The sequence below is a fragment of the Leuciscus leuciscus genome, assembly GCF_965113295.1.
Source record: "Leuciscus leuciscus genome assembly, chromosome: 20".
Classification (NCBI taxonomy): Eukaryota; Metazoa; Chordata; class Actinopteri; order Cypriniformes; family Leuciscidae; genus Leuciscus; species Leuciscus leuciscus.
Window position 1 is genome coordinate 11437300 of NC_138744.1, and position 15345 is coordinate 11452644.

The 15345-nt window shown below is 39.0% G+C and overlaps 1 protein-coding gene across 5 annotated transcripts; it reads left to right on the forward strand.

Annotated features, from left to right (window-relative positions):
- The first annotated feature begins 101 nt into the window (after nucleotides 1-101).
- Nucleotides 102-14216, forward strand: pnisr (PNN-interacting serine/arginine-rich protein). 5 transcript variants are annotated; one of them, XM_082149392.1, is made up of 13 exons: nucleotides 102-148; nucleotides 730-837; nucleotides 921-1103; nucleotides 2676-2908; nucleotides 2997-3165; nucleotides 7092-7148; nucleotides 8301-8491; nucleotides 9373-9516; nucleotides 9595-9694; nucleotides 10293-10346; nucleotides 10650-10841; nucleotides 12478-13510; nucleotides 13866-14216. In XM_082149392.1, the coding sequence occupies exons 2-13, from the start codon at nucleotides 747-749 to the stop codon at nucleotides 13894-13896; spliced, it is 2478 nt and encodes an 825-aa protein (XP_082005518.1). In that variant the 5' UTR covers nucleotides 102-148; nucleotides 730-746; the 3' UTR covers nucleotides 13897-14216. The 5 variants fall into 5 exon arrangements, with proteins under 5 accessions (XP_082005518.1, XP_082005521.1, XP_082005522.1 ...); XM_082149395.1 differs by having other exon boundaries at nucleotides 12481-13510; XM_082149394.1 differs by lacking the exon at nucleotides 102-148 and adding an exon at nucleotides 226-249.
- The last annotated feature ends 1129 nt before the right edge of the window (nucleotides 14217-15345 follow it).

Here is a 15345-nt window from a genome sequence, read left to right on the forward strand (position 1 = left end):
AAAAATGTGTATAGAAAGTGTTTCTAATTTTATTTTTATATGATCTTCACGCATATCCGCTAGAGGGCCTGTGGGGGTGAGGTCACTGTTGTTGGCATTGTTTCCGGGTCATCATTTCATCGCCATTTTACTGTTGAGAAGTGGAGAGGTAAGGAATCGCAACGTGTCTGTAATTCTTCAGCGAACTCCTTCAGAGTCCTGCGCTTCTCATTGGGATCAATTGCGGCGATTAGGGAAATAGTACATTTTGTGCGTTTATTATTATAATTTTTTTAATGAGTGTTGATGTTATAGACGCGCGGCCTAATGCTTGCACAGCCAGATTGACGACGACGCTTGTGTTACTTTTACTCTTGTCATAATTCTATTCAGTGAAATACAGAAAGGTAAATGCACAGAAAGACTTTGTAAAGCACAGGTGCATGTACCATCCTAGTCTGGTTTTGCAGGAGTCTGATTGCGATTGTGTTTTCTCTGTGTGTGTGTCTTCGGAACTGCAGCTGTGCGGGTTACATTACAAATATAATGATCCGCAATGAAAAAGGAGGGTTTGTTTTTCATGTCCTTGTAAGGAAACTGCTAGTCAAAACAAGTCTTAAATGCTCTGTTTGCTGTCACCCTTTTTTCCCTGTTAATTATGTGCAAATAATGTGTTTGTTTCATGCACATCTGCAAAATGTTTTTTAAATATTAGTGCTGCATAATCTGACAAATAGGCTTTTGGCACAGGAATCACAAGGTGAGAGATGTGGGACCAGGGAGGACAACCCTGGCCTCAGTGGCCTCTGGGCTCACAGCAGCAGTGGATGCAGTCGTTTCAGCATCAGCAGGATCCAGGTTAGGCCATTGTTCTTATCTGACTGAGATAACATACACTGATCATGTACTTCAGTTGTTTAAACTGTTAGGTGGTTTTGCAGGTCAAGTGGACTGGGCTGCTCTAGCACAAGCATGGATAGCACAGAAAGAGTCCACCGGAGGGGTTGCCGACCAGCCAGTGATTCAGCCCAATGGCCAGGAGATGCAGAACATGGAACCTCCAGCCCATAATAACCATGGTGCCTTTCCAGGCGATCCCAATTTTGGCAGGGGTTGGCAACCAGGTGAGAGAAATGTTTCAGATTGACCATGGGCATTTTAAAGAATGTCAAATAAAAGAAATTGAGTAAATAATGCATCCAGTTTAAGACTCATTGCTTACTGCATTGTTTGTGTCACGCCATGAAATGGAAATTTTATAAATGCGTCTTATCTTAATGATCTTATTGTGAATAGTTAATCCAAGCATGTTTTATTTTTATATATGTTTCATTAAATGAACTTGATCTTCTGATGAAACAGACTTCTCTGTGGTGTTGTATGTCAGTTTAAACCCCGCCCCTTTCTTAAAATCGACTATAAGCTCATTCAGATCTGCTTTCATCCAGTCAACAACCAATGGATTGTTTTCATTTTTTATTCATATATAAACATTGCTCAATTACTATTGGAAATCTCATCTAAATGTTTGCTCACTCAGTGTATTTGTGTTTTCAATGGACCAATTTTTATTTTATTTATTTATTTATTCGGGACAGTGCACATTAATAAACAATCTAACATTTCTGTACAGACTGTAAATGAGCCAGGTTATAGCATAAATGCTAATTTTCACCTGTAGTCCCGAGGCAGGAAGACAAACATAAAAAATAATGCAACACAAAAGAATATCCCCTTCCTACTTTTTTATTGTTTGATATGATAATTCATTTTGCTCATATTTACTTAAATGGATAGTTCACCCAAAAATGAAAATTAGCCCATGATTTACTCACCCTCAAGTCTAGGTGTATATGACATTCTTCTTTCAGACGAATACAATCGGAGTTAAATTAAAAATGTCCTGGCTCTTCCGAACTTGATAATGGCAGTGAATGGCTGTTTCTGTTTTGAAGTCCATAAAAGTGCATCTATCCATCATAAAAGTGCATCTATCCATCATAAAAGTGCATCTATCCATCATAAAAGTGCATCTATCCATCATAAAAGTGCTCCATACGGCTCCGGGGGGTTAATAAAGGCCTTCTGAAGCGATGTGTTTGTGTAAGAAAAATATTCAGATTTAAACTTTACAAACTGTAATCTCTAACTTCCTCTAACTGTCATATGTGCATTCACGAGACACTGGCATTCCAGTGTATCATTTGATTGAAAGCAGAAGTAGTCCTTTCCTTTAGGCTGCAGCTAAAGGGTTGCAAAAGGATAAACTATGGTGATGCATCGGAATTTCAAAAACCGAAGATATTCGGCCAAAACACCCACAAATATTTGTTTAGTGTCGGCCAAAATCAAATGTTAATGCTTACATAGCAGTTTTCTGATGCCTTTTAGTGTGTTTAATTTGCACCACTTGTATAAGCTACAACAAAAAAGCGTGTTTAGCAATGTAGATGCATTTTACAGGCACCAAAAATGCTGCTAGTGTAGCAATATGGAAAATTTGTTCAGCTGAAATATCGAAAGATCAAGATCTGATTTAATTCATCAACTGATAACACAACACCCTGAACAGCATACCGTGTTCAAATACCCACTTCAACACTTTTTCTACTTAAACATGCCAGTGCTGATCATAAGTGCACAGCTGATATGTTAAAAGTGTTTAAAATGTGATCTTACTTGTGGATTGTTTATAGAGTGGGCAATGCATAGCCAGCCTCCTCATCCCCCTCCAGAACAAGCATGGATTCCTCCTGGCCAAGGACCGATGGATGTCGTCAACCCGTCAGAAGACAGTAACAGTCAAGATAGTTTGGAATTTCCTGGAGACCCACACCATGGGGGCTTTTCTCAAAACAGTCATGGGTTTGGGGGTCAGCCTGACCCTTACCCTATTGGCCCAGTTGGTGTCAATCAGTTTGATTATCAGGTACGCTTGCTTAGGTCTGGGTTATCAAAAGTTATTTCCAATTTCCTAGCGTCTGTTTTAGTTACATTTTATGTCCATTTCACCTTAGCATGGAGCAGCTCCAACGGGGGCAGCATATGGACCACCCTCCACCGGGTTTCACGCACCTTATTGGCCTGAAGGACCGCAGAACAGAAGAGAACGGATTCCTACCTTCAGACCAGAACGGCCCAGATCCCCCAACCAGATGGGAATAAAACCAGAGACGCCTACTCTTGGTGAATATAAATATTGATTAATGTAGATGCATAAGGGCCATAACACACCAAGTTGACAGTCAGCCGTCAGTGATCGTCTGTCAGGCTTAGGGTTGTGCCCATATCGTCCATCGTGATGGTTGACGTCCATCGTGATGGATGAGCCACCATCGTGATGCCACGCCCCCCACCCTGTCAGACCAGCCCAGTCTCATGGCAGTTCGTGTTCGTGTGTACACCAGTGGTTGGGAACCTGCTGCAAGGTCTCTCACCCTTTACCAACGAACAATAAAAAAATTAAGAAGTGCGTGTTCAGTGCTGTTCGCGAGTGTCACGAGTCACCACAGCAATCAACTAACCGCTTACGTTTCTGTGGTAACCTAACAGTTACAGCTCCTGCACTGGGATTCAAGCAGCTGCTGCTTGTTTAAGGTGATGGATGGCGAAAATCAATAATATATCCTTTTATTGAAACGGGTGCTTTGCTGTTCAAAGAGACATTTCGAAACATTTCACCTGCTGGCCGCTGGTACTTTCACTTTTGCCGCAGAGACCCTTTATGTCCTATAAACAGTGTTGGGTAAGTTACTTTAAAAAAGTAATTAGTTATAGTTACTAGTTACTTCTCACAAAAAGTAACTGCGTTAGTAACTGAATTACATCATTACAAAAGTAACTAATTACCAGGGAAAGTAACTATTGCGTTACTTTTTCTTTTAAAAAATTCAAATTTAAATATAAGAAATTTCTTGGATACCCCCAATATGAAATGTTAAATGAATTAAGAACATGCTTCTTAAGAAATGTACCAAAAATAAATAAATAGTAATAGAAAATATAGCCTACATACACATACACTAGTGCATATCATTAAAATGATAAAACACACACTTTTACAACTGGTAGACATTCTGTATAGCCTACTTGAAGTATTTTCTTCCTCACAATATTAAGTTTAACAAAAAGTGCTCTCAATATAATACTGAACAATGTACCAACATAAATAATAATAATAAAAAATAATCTTTTGGGGCTTTATTTTTATAACCTACAGAGAACGTCATCATCAGAGGTTATTTTAGCCAAATTAGTCGTGTTTGCCGCACAACAACCGGTCAAACAAATAGCCATGTTTGAACGTTCCCTGCAGGTTATTTTGGAGTTTATGTTAGGCTATATAAACTAATTAAAACATTGCATATGATACCAATATGCTACAGAGATTATTCAAATGCTGAAATGTGTAATTTATTTATAAATAAAGTATTTATGCTCGTTGCTCGGACACACTCGGTCTCTCTCGCGCACTGTCGAGCGCGTTCTCGGACACACTCGGTCTCTCTCGCGCACTGTCGAGCGCGTTCTCAGACACACTCGGTCTCTCTCGCGGACTGTCGAGCGCGCTGGCTCGCGGCATTCGCCTCGCTTTTGTCCAGTCCGGTGCCTCATAAACACACACACACAGAGAGAACCTACTCGGATGAAAACCGCTTCAGTGAGCTCAATTATAGTAACGCCGCATTTTTATTGACAGTAACGGCAACGGCGTTGTAACGGAGGAAACAGTAATTAGTTTGATTACTCGTTACTGACAAAAATAACGCCGTTAGTAACGCCGTTTATTTATAACGCCGTTATTCCCATCACTGCCTATAAATGTGTCGTATTGTTGATAATCCGCACAGATTTCAGTTGACGATTCTGTTTAAAGTTATTAATAATAAAACATGAATGAATGAGAAAGAAAAGAGCAGGATGTGCTTTATATTGAAAATAAATATTAAAAGCGCGATAAGTCGCGAAAGAGAACTGAATTCTACTGACAGGATGCTGTGCGCGCGCTCAGAGCGCCACACGGACAAGTAGTCTTTGTCTTCGGTTGCGAGCGTAAACGGCCAAATAAGCATATAAATATTTCAAAATGCCAAGCCGAGTATTCCCGTGGCGTAAACACAGTAGAAGTAGCTACTCTCTCTCTCTCTCTCTCTCTCTCTCTCTCTCTCTCTCTCTCTCTCTCTCTCTCTCTCTCTCTCTCTCTCTCTCTCTCTCTCTCTCTCTCTCTCTCTCTCTCTCTCTCTCTCTCTCTCTCTCTGTTCGTGATGGTCAGCGCGATTCCGTAGCATCCCCCCCCGCCCCCCACTCGACGATATCATCGTCCATCGCGATGTTTTACTGTAAACATTGTCAACTGCCAATTTAGGGGACATCGCCCAACCCTAGTCAGGCTAGAACATAGGGCTGGAACTAACTGTTTCAGCTATTGATTATTTCATTTATTTTATCCATTATTTTTTCCAATTAATCTAATAATCCAGTGTTTTAATTTTTCCACCTAAATATTTTAATTTTTTCCTTCTTCTGAATAGTCGATTAATCATTTGGCTAATTAACCAATAAATAATAGCCGGAACTAATTTATGTATGAACTTTTAGATGCATTCGTGCAGAGCACCGTTTAAAAAAATTCCCACACTTTAGATCGGGCTCAATTTTTGTAATAATGGCTGATTTTCAGCATGCCCTGGGGTTTGAGCCGCAATCACTTGGAAAGAACAATAACCGTATGATATTAACTGTACAATTTACATAATTTTACCTGAGCATTCTAGTGCATGAGAACATGAGCCTCATCATGATTGATATTCAAATTGGCAAACAAGTGTTGCCGTTAAAGACATTTATTTCTTTACACGCATGCACTAGTTCAGTGTTTCCCAACTCTTTTTCAGTCACGGCACCCTTTGAAAATGTTCAAAAATTTGTGGCACCCCAAGGGAAGAACCACCTACTGTCATATAGATATTTTTAATATTATATTTAAAAAGTCAATCCATTGAATGTCTTGGAATCAGTCATTTCTTCTGAAGAGATCACTTTTTATGATTACATATTTAATTAAGGCTTTTATTCATATATAAACATTGCTCAATTACTATTGGAAATCTCATCTAAATGTTTGCTCACTCAGTGTATTTGTGTTTTTATATTGGGAGAATTTTGTTATAATTGCACAAGGTAGCTTGTTTTTAATATAAGTTTTTAATATATTTTATAATGTAATAATTTCACAGTTAATCTCCAAATTAATGTAGAAACAACATAAAGACAGTATATTTTAAATAATTATTTAATGGCATCTTTTTATGAATGAAGGCCAGTATCACTGATACAATGATGGGGTTTTTTTTCACAATTTGAAACATTATCACCATTCAGCCCTACAGTATAATTGAAAGCTATTAATTTTAACATTTATTAGGCTCCAAAAAATAGACACAGTTATATACACAGAAATTGAATAAAGTTATCAAACACTTTAATCTTCACTGCATAAATTATTAATTAAATATACACTCACCTAAAGGATTATTAGGAACACCATACTAATACTGTGTTTGACCCCCTTTCGCCTTCAGAACTGCCTTAATTCTACGTGGCATTGATTCAACAAGGTGCTGAAAGCATTCTTTAGAAATGTTGGCCCATATTGATAGGATAGCATCTTGCAGTTGATGGAGATTTGTGGGATGCACATCCAGGGCACGAAGCTCCCGTTCCACCACATCCCAAAGATGCTCTATTGGGTTGAGATCTGGTGACTGTGGGGGCCATTTTAGTACAGTGAACTCATTGTCATGTTCAAGAAACCAATTTGAAATGATTCGAGCTTTGTGACATGGTGCATTATCCTGCTGGAAGTAGCCATCAGAGGATGGGTACATGGTGGTCATAAAGGGATGGACATGGTCAGAAACAATGCTCAGGTAGGCCGTGGCATTTAAACGATGCCCAATTGGCACTAAGGGGCCTAAAGTGTGCCAAGAAAACATCCCCCACACCATTACACCACCACCAGCAGCCTGCACAGTGGTAACAAGGCATGATGGATCCATGTTCTCATTCTGTTTACGCCAAATTCTGACTCTACCATCTGAATGTCTCAACAGAAATCGAGACTCATCAGACCAGGCAACATTCTTCCAGTCTTCAACTGTCCAATTTTGGTGAGCTTGTGCAAATTGTAGCCTCTTTTTCCTATTTGTAGTGGAGATGAGTGGTACCCGGTGGGGTCTTCTGCTGTTGTAGCCCATCTGCCTCAAGGTTGTGCGTGTTGTGGCTTCACAAATGCTTTGCTGCATACGTCGGTTGTAACGAGTGGTTATTTCAGTCAAAGTTGCTCTTCTATCAGCTTGAATCAGTCGGCCCATTCTCCTCTGACCTCTAGCATCAACAAGGCATTTTCGCCCACAAGACTGCCGCATACTGGATGTTTTTCCCTTTTCACACCATTCTTTGTAAACCCTAGAAATGGTTGTGCGTGAAAATCCCAGTAACTGAGCAGATTGTGAAATACTCAGACCGGCCCGTCTGGCACCAACAACCATGCCATGCTCAAAATTGCTTAAATCACCTTTCTTTCCCATTCTGACATTCAGTTTGGAGTTCAGGAGATTGTCTTGACCAGGACCACACCCCTAAATGCATTGAAGCAACTGCCATGTGATTGGTTGATTAGATAATTGCATTAATGAGAAATTGAACAGGTGTTCCTAATAATCCTTTAGGTGAGTGTAGATTAATCCTTATTAAAGCTACTAGCGTTCTTTAGTCAAGAGCAGTGAGTAATTTTCTGTTACCTGTGTTCTTTGATTTGACAGCACAGACATAACCGATGTGTTTATGTGAATACACGGCAAGATATTTTTGTGTGATTTGACCGTAAGCGCAACAAGCCATGGAAAAGAGGCAGCTTTATGTACACTGGGAATGAAATAATGCGCAACCCCTGCAATTCAACACCGAAAACTTACAATTAGCATTTTTATTAAATGTGTGGGTTATTTGTTATTAGAGACATCCGAGATTGATGGTACGTAATACATTTATTTATTTTTCCACTTTTGAGCAATTTTAAAATGTTTGATGGAGTTTTTACACGGCACCCCTGTTGGGAAACGATGCGCTAGTTGACAGTCGCTAGTAGTCTTTGCGGTGTGTTCAAGTGCAGCTTTTTGGCGAAGACGCAGCCGACATGAGGCAACAATACCTTCACCTTCCGTCGCTGTTAGTTCTTTGACGTCGACTTGATGTGTCACGGCCTTAAGAAAAACTGCTGTTATAGAGGGATGCACATGGTAACACTGTCTTGGTTCTAGATGCTGTTAAACGGAGGACCTTGCCGGCATGGATTCGAGAAGGCCTGGAAAAGATGGACCGTGAGAAGCAGAAAAAGTTGGAGAAGGAGAGGATGGAGAAAGAGCGCGCTGAAATGGCAATTAATGAAAGGGATAGCGATATAGTAGAGGAGGAAGGTGATGGGCCTCGGTTGCCACGCAAGAGCAAATTTGTAAGCATCTTTTTCAGAATCTGTTTACAGCGAAGGAACCTGCTGAGGTTACTTTGGCAACTGTTGTCCCAGGGTTCACTGACATGCACAAATGTTCATTGACGATCATTATTATCTTAAGTAATTCAAAGACCCCATGAAATGGCTCGACAAGCACAATTTTATTTCTCTTGTTGATGTATTTTCCATTGAAACATTGAGTGCAAAAGTACACTACTTTTCAAAAGTATGAGGTTAGTAAATGTTATAAAGAAATTGCTACTTTTATTCAGAAAGGGCTGCATTAAATTAATCAACTGGAAGTAAAAACGTTTACATTGTTACCAGAAAATTACAGTTTCTAAAAAAAAACTATTAAGAAGCATAGCATAAGAAATATTTCTTGAGTACCAAATCAGCATATTAGAATGACTTCTGAAGGATCATGTGACACTGAAGAATGATGTAATGATGCTAAAAATTCAGCTTTGGCACCACAAGAATAAACTACATTTTAAAAACTATTAAAATGGAAAACTGTTACATAAATTTGCACAAATATTTCAGAGTATTACTGTTTTTATTGTATTTTTGAACAAATAAATGCAGTCATAGTGAGCATAAGAGACTTTTTTCAAAAAAATGTAACTTTCCAGGCCCAAACTTTTGAAAAGTAGAGTATATCTGCTACAACTTATAGGCATAAACTAGCACATAGATGACCTTAAAACTATCTGACAGGGACTGAGCCACAAAACTAACACAATTAATTTCATGGAGTCTTTTAAGTTGTTACATTGCTTGTTAGCTGTTGCACCCTAACACTAAAAATACCTCTCGGCGCTAATGTCATCCGCAAGCATGTGGTCTCTGGTCCAATCATCTACTCCTCTTTAATTCAGGACAGTGATGATGAGGATGGTGAAGATGGTGCCGGTGAGGATGGCGAATCTGGGAGGAGGCTGGAGTTTGGTGGTAGAACTTCTCCTGTTCAAGAAGACCAAAGTGAACCAGAAATGACAGAAGAGGAGAAAGAGTTTCAGCTGGTCTGTTCACACAATCCTCTGTCTTTGCATTCACACTCGTGACTTGTGCTTCTCACCGTTCCTATTTGCCTCTTATAGATGCTGATGACTAAAACTCTTCTCACCGAAGTCCTCCTTGAAGTCACAAATGAGGAGATCTTCCTTCTGGCTAAAGAGACTCATCGCAGAGCCACTAAAGGTCTGCTCCTGTTCTCTTCTGTCCGTGCAACTGTGCCTTCACGTTTAATTCTGAGGAAGAGCCACATTAGACTTGGTTATGTTTTGACTGATATACATGAAGATTTTTTTATCTGACTGATGTACCTTGGTAATACTTTGATAAGCAAAAGTATATTTCTTCATCGGCCATTCTATGCTAATGCAACAGAAGATGAAAACAAACCGCAGAGGGAGGGTGGATATGGTCACATAGATGCAGTTAAATGCAATCTTTCAAAGGGTTCCCAGTCAAATCCGTTCCTAGATTTACTTCCTGTAAAACAAGTACTTCCTCACTTCTGTGTTTGCCAGATGGCTTCTCATTTCGAAAGTGACACTGCATTAGTACAGACTGGTTTTCTCTTCCACTGTTTGCCTGTTTGACAGATTTTGTGTGATAACCTTTTTCTTCTCTCCATCCTTTTTTTTTTCTTTTCTTTTCTTTTTTTTTTTTTGCCGAAGGCAGCTCTTGTGAATAGTGCATATGTGTACCCTCATCTCTAGAGACTCTTGCCTATTCGAAAGTGGTGGCTGTATGTGTTTTAACATGTTGTTCCTGTTGTTGATGTGAATCAAAGCTCCTGCAAAACAGCTGGCACAGTCAAATGCACTGGCTTCTCTGACCGGCCTTGGTAAGTGTCTTTACATTTAGGTCCTCCGGGGGGGTGGGGGGAACTAAACGGGGGTGTGGGGGTTCTCAGCTCTCTAATGAACTTTGTTACAAGCTCAAGAGCTCAAGCAGCAGATCTTCTCAAAATGGTTAGCTTCCAGCAACACTTTATAGAAGATTATAAAAACGCATGCTTCTTTTATTAAGGTGGGCTTTAGTGAAGTATTATGTAGTCGAGTAGGTGAGAAAGGAGGGACTGTTAGCTTGCGACTATGAATGCTATGCTCCTGCAGTCCGTTATAAGAGGGGGGCTTTGTTGCCGCAGGAGGGCTGGGTGAGTACGGCTCGGACGAGAGTGAGGATGAGGAGCGGAGTGTGAAAGGGTCGGATTCATCGGATACAGACGATGAAGAGCTGCAGCACCGCATTCGCCAGAAACAGGATGCCTTCCGTCGCAAAGAGAGAGAGGAGCAGCAGCTGCAGGAGAGGCTGGCACTGGAGGTACAGACTATAAAAGGTTCGTACATCCAGAGTGTGTGTGTGTGTGTGTGTGTGTGTGTGTGTGTGTGTGTGTGTGTGTGTGTGTGTGTGTGTGTGTGTGTGTGTGTGTGTGTGTGTGTGTGTGTGTGTGTGTGTGTGTGTGTGTGTGTGTGTGTGTGTGTGTGTGTGTGTGTGTGTGAGAAGTTTCTTCTGCTCATCAAGCCTGCATTTATTTTATCAAAAATACTGGAAAAAATAATAATATTGTGATATATTATTACAATTAAAAATAATTGGTTTTCAATTTATTATACTTTAAATTATCATTTATTTCTGTGATGCAAAGCTGAATTTTCAGGATCATTACTCCAGTCTATCACATGATCCTTTAGAAATCATTCTAATATGATGATTCATTATCAAAGTTGGAAACAGTTCTGCTGCTTAATATTTTTTCATAACCTGTGATACTTTTAGGATACTTTGATGAATAAAAAGTAAAAAAATACAAATAAAAAAAGAAGCAAATGTTTTAAAAATAGAAATCTTTTGTAACAATATACATACTGATCAGTAATTTGGGGTCAGTCTTTTTTTTTTTTTTTTTTTTTTTATAAATCAATACTTTTATTCAGCAAGGATGTGTTAAATTGATAAAAAGTGATAGTAAAGAAGATTTATAATATTAGAAAATATTTTTTTATTTTTAATAAATTCAGTTCTTTTTAACCTTTTATTCATCAAATATATTAGGCAGCAGAACTGTTTCCAACACTCATAATAAATCAGAATTAGACTGGATGTGATAAGACTGGATGTCACATGTGACACTGAAGACTGGAGTAAGGATCCTGAAAATTCAGCTTTGCATCACAGAAATAAATGATAATTTAAAGTATAATAAATTAATATCCAATTATTTTAAATTGTAATAATATATCACAATATTGCATTTTTTTCTGTATTTTTGATCAAATAAATGCAGGCTTGATGAGCAGAAGAAACTTCTTTCAAAAACATTAAAAATAGTAATGTTTTCAAACTTTTGGCGTGTACTAATATATATACATACACATATCAGCAGTGAACTGTCATTATCACCAAAAGCGTGTGTGAATATATGTATGTAAATGTTTTTATATTCAAAATTAATCTAAATTATATACATTTAATGTATATCTTTTAATATTTAATTTACAAAAATGTATATGAATGCCTGTTCTATTTTTTATAATTATAAAAAAGGAAAAATAAATATAAAACATATACACTATTATTGAATGTTACAAAGTATATTTTGTAATATATATTGTTTTATTATAGAATAACTTTTTTATTTTAAAATGCGATTTATTCCTGTGATGGCAAAGCTGAATTTTCAGCATCATTACTCCAGTTTTCACTGTCACATGATCCATGAGAAATCATTCCAGTAGACGGATTTGGTGCTTAAGAAACATTTATCAATGTTGATACATTTGGTCAATTAAATACATCTTTGCTATATATTTTTCTTTTTTTAAAGCCCCCAAAAATTACCGGTAGTGTGTGTGGGTTTTTTTTGTTTTTTTATTGATAATTGTTTATTTTGTGTTATTAGTTGACAAAGAACATAACTATTATTCAGCCTTGTAAAATGTGTATACAATAACTTTTTGTGTTTGTGTTTTCAGAAGATTTGGCATCGGAAAGAGTGAGCAGAGAGAGAGCAGGTTATGAGGAGCAGACAGATTCCAAACACAAACAGGAAGTTAGGGAAAGGGAGGCAGAGCCTACAGTAGAGCGACGCAGGTCGCGTAGTGAGCCTGAGGTCAGTGAGGTCAAGCGTGCGAGCAAAGAGCACACAGGGCGTAACGGAGGAAGTGCCAGCCCCTCGCCGAGTGAGCGACGTAGCCGCACCTCCAGCTCTAGCTCTTTCAGCAGTCGGTCCTCTTCATCCTCCTCATCCTCCTCTCGTAGCTCCTCCCGCTCCTCCTCTCCTAGAAGGAAAAGGCGACGCAGCCGCTCCGCCTCTCGCGGGACTCGCAGGCGCAGCCGAAGTCGCAGCTCTCGCAGGCATCACTCAGAGCGCGACAAGGGCAGAGACAGGAGGCGGAGCACCGAACGTTCCTCTCGTCACAGGAAGCGTAGCCAATCGCGGCAGCGCAGGTCCAGCAGGGGCCGCAGGAGCAGGTCCAAAGCCAGTCGCAGCCGCAGTAGAGAGAGGAGGCGCAGCAGGGACCGCAGGCGCAGCCGGAGTCGCAGTACGAGCCGCAACAGGCGGAAACAAAAAGCCTCCAGCAGGGACAGGGACAGAGACAGGAGGAAAGAGAGGAGCCGGAGCCACGACAAGGAGAAGAAGAAAAAAGAGAAGGAATTAGATAAAAAGAAAGACAAACAGAAGGGCAAGGAGAAAGAGGGCGAGGGCAGTTCAGTAAGGGACGAGGAAGACTATGGCAAATCGAGGCGGAAAAAGGAGAGCGAGAGGACTGACTCTCACAGTGAGAGGTTTTCCCGGCAAGACAGCAAATCTAGCAAGAAAGGCTCCTCCAAAGCTAGCAAGAAGTATTCCGATTCAGAGTCCAGCAGGAGCAGGTCCCCTTCCCCTGAGGTTAGCAAAGAAAAAAAGTCTAAGAAATCAAAACGTAGTCGATCAAGGTCAACGGAAAAATCTCACAAGTCTGGTAAGAAGGCAAGCCGCAAACACAAGTCTAAGTCACGATCAAGGTAGTATCCATTTTCTTTCTACTTTTTTTTTATTTGTTGAACTGCTTTAATTGTTTGTGTGTGAATGATCAATAGTATTTAGAATGTCAACTGTTGCAATTCAAATTAGGTTCAAGTTCATTTTAAATTAGCATGGTACATTTAAATTTGCAATCACATAATGTTGAATGTATAATAGCCGAGTTATCCATAAATGGTTGGGCTGTGCTTCTCAAGTGCTACTGAGATTGAAATAATTTCCCCCCTTTTCTCATTCAGTGTTGATCCAACAGCTGTTTAAGGTGTGTGTATGAAGCTCTGGATGTGATCTGTTCTAGTGATTGCACTAATAGTCTGTCTCCCATTTCTCTTGCAGATCCACGTCTCCCAGCCGTCGCAAGCGTTGAGGGGTGTTCTGCCTCTTATCTGTGCACTTCTTTTAAAATTCCATGAGTTAACAGGCTTGTCTCATTATCGAGGCAACGTTGTAGGTGAACTCTCCACTCCAAATCCCTTCATTTTGTAAATATATGGTATTTTTAAGTGTTGTCTTCAAAACAGATGATTTTGAATGATAGTTTCTTTTTTGCCTTGTATTATGCAAGACTAAGCATTTAAGTAGTCAATAGAACCTTGAAACTGTAATATTTTAAGAACCTAACACCAGAGGAAATAAATTCTCATTTAATGTAAATTGTTCAATAAAACAAGAATGATTCTTTCTGTCTGACATGGCCTGTCTCGTTTTGTTTGCTGTTTGAAATGCCTTGTTCTGGGTGGAGACAGATTATCAACAATGTAGAATTATTATGAACATATTTACAATAAAATATTCATTACATGATTTAGCATTGTCTATAAACTACAGTGTTCTTTGCACAACAATTAAAAGTTTGATCACTTACCTTCATGTTGTTTTAAACCTGTGACTATTTTTTTTTTTTACTCTATGTAACAAAAAGTGAAAATATTCTGCCATTATTTTCAATAAAAAGAAAGTGAGTGGGGATTGGGCTCAACCTCCTAAAGCACTTTAAAGACGTCTCGTGCACTACTATTATTCTGGAACAAACATATTTGTCAGTTATGCACTGATAACCGTTAAGCACTGCGGACGAACCGAGGCAGTGAGTTGAACTCGAGAACTATGTCTGATTCGTGAACTCGCATCGTTCAGACTGAGTTTGTGAACTACATGCATTCTTCAAAAAATCAAGTCGTACATGTTTGAATTGACACGAGAGTGAGTATGATGAATTCCTATTTTCACGTGAACTCCTCATTCATTTCCTGAATTACATTTTTAGACTCGTGTGAGCCACATTTTTAATTTGTCATTTCATTTTTTTTTATTACTTTTTCTCATTTATCATCATGAACATGCATGCAAAGTTTCAACATGCTGATGTGTTTTGACATACAAACAAAAGTACTATTACGTTCGTTATGTTCGCGGGTCAGTTTGACCCTCATAGGCAGCTATTCAAAAGCAACTGTACAGACACAAAATAATAAAAAATATTTTATGTATGTCAGGGCACTTCAACTCCAGTTCTAAGTGCAAGTATGTAAAAGTGCTCTAACCCTAACCAAACACACTTGAAAAAGCTAAATCACGGTGTTCAGAATGAATTGCAAACTACAGGTGAAAATCTTTGTCAGACACAAGTAGTAAAATAAGCTCATTTATATATTCAAGATATCTGAAATATATAGCTTTTAACCAAACCTTTGATGTAGGATTTTCAAAGGCAGCTTCGCAGAGCCAATAAATAAAAAAAACATGTATTTGATGTATGTTTTTATGTTTTGTTGAAGATACAGAAAATGAATGGTCTTAGGAAACTAGGGAAAGT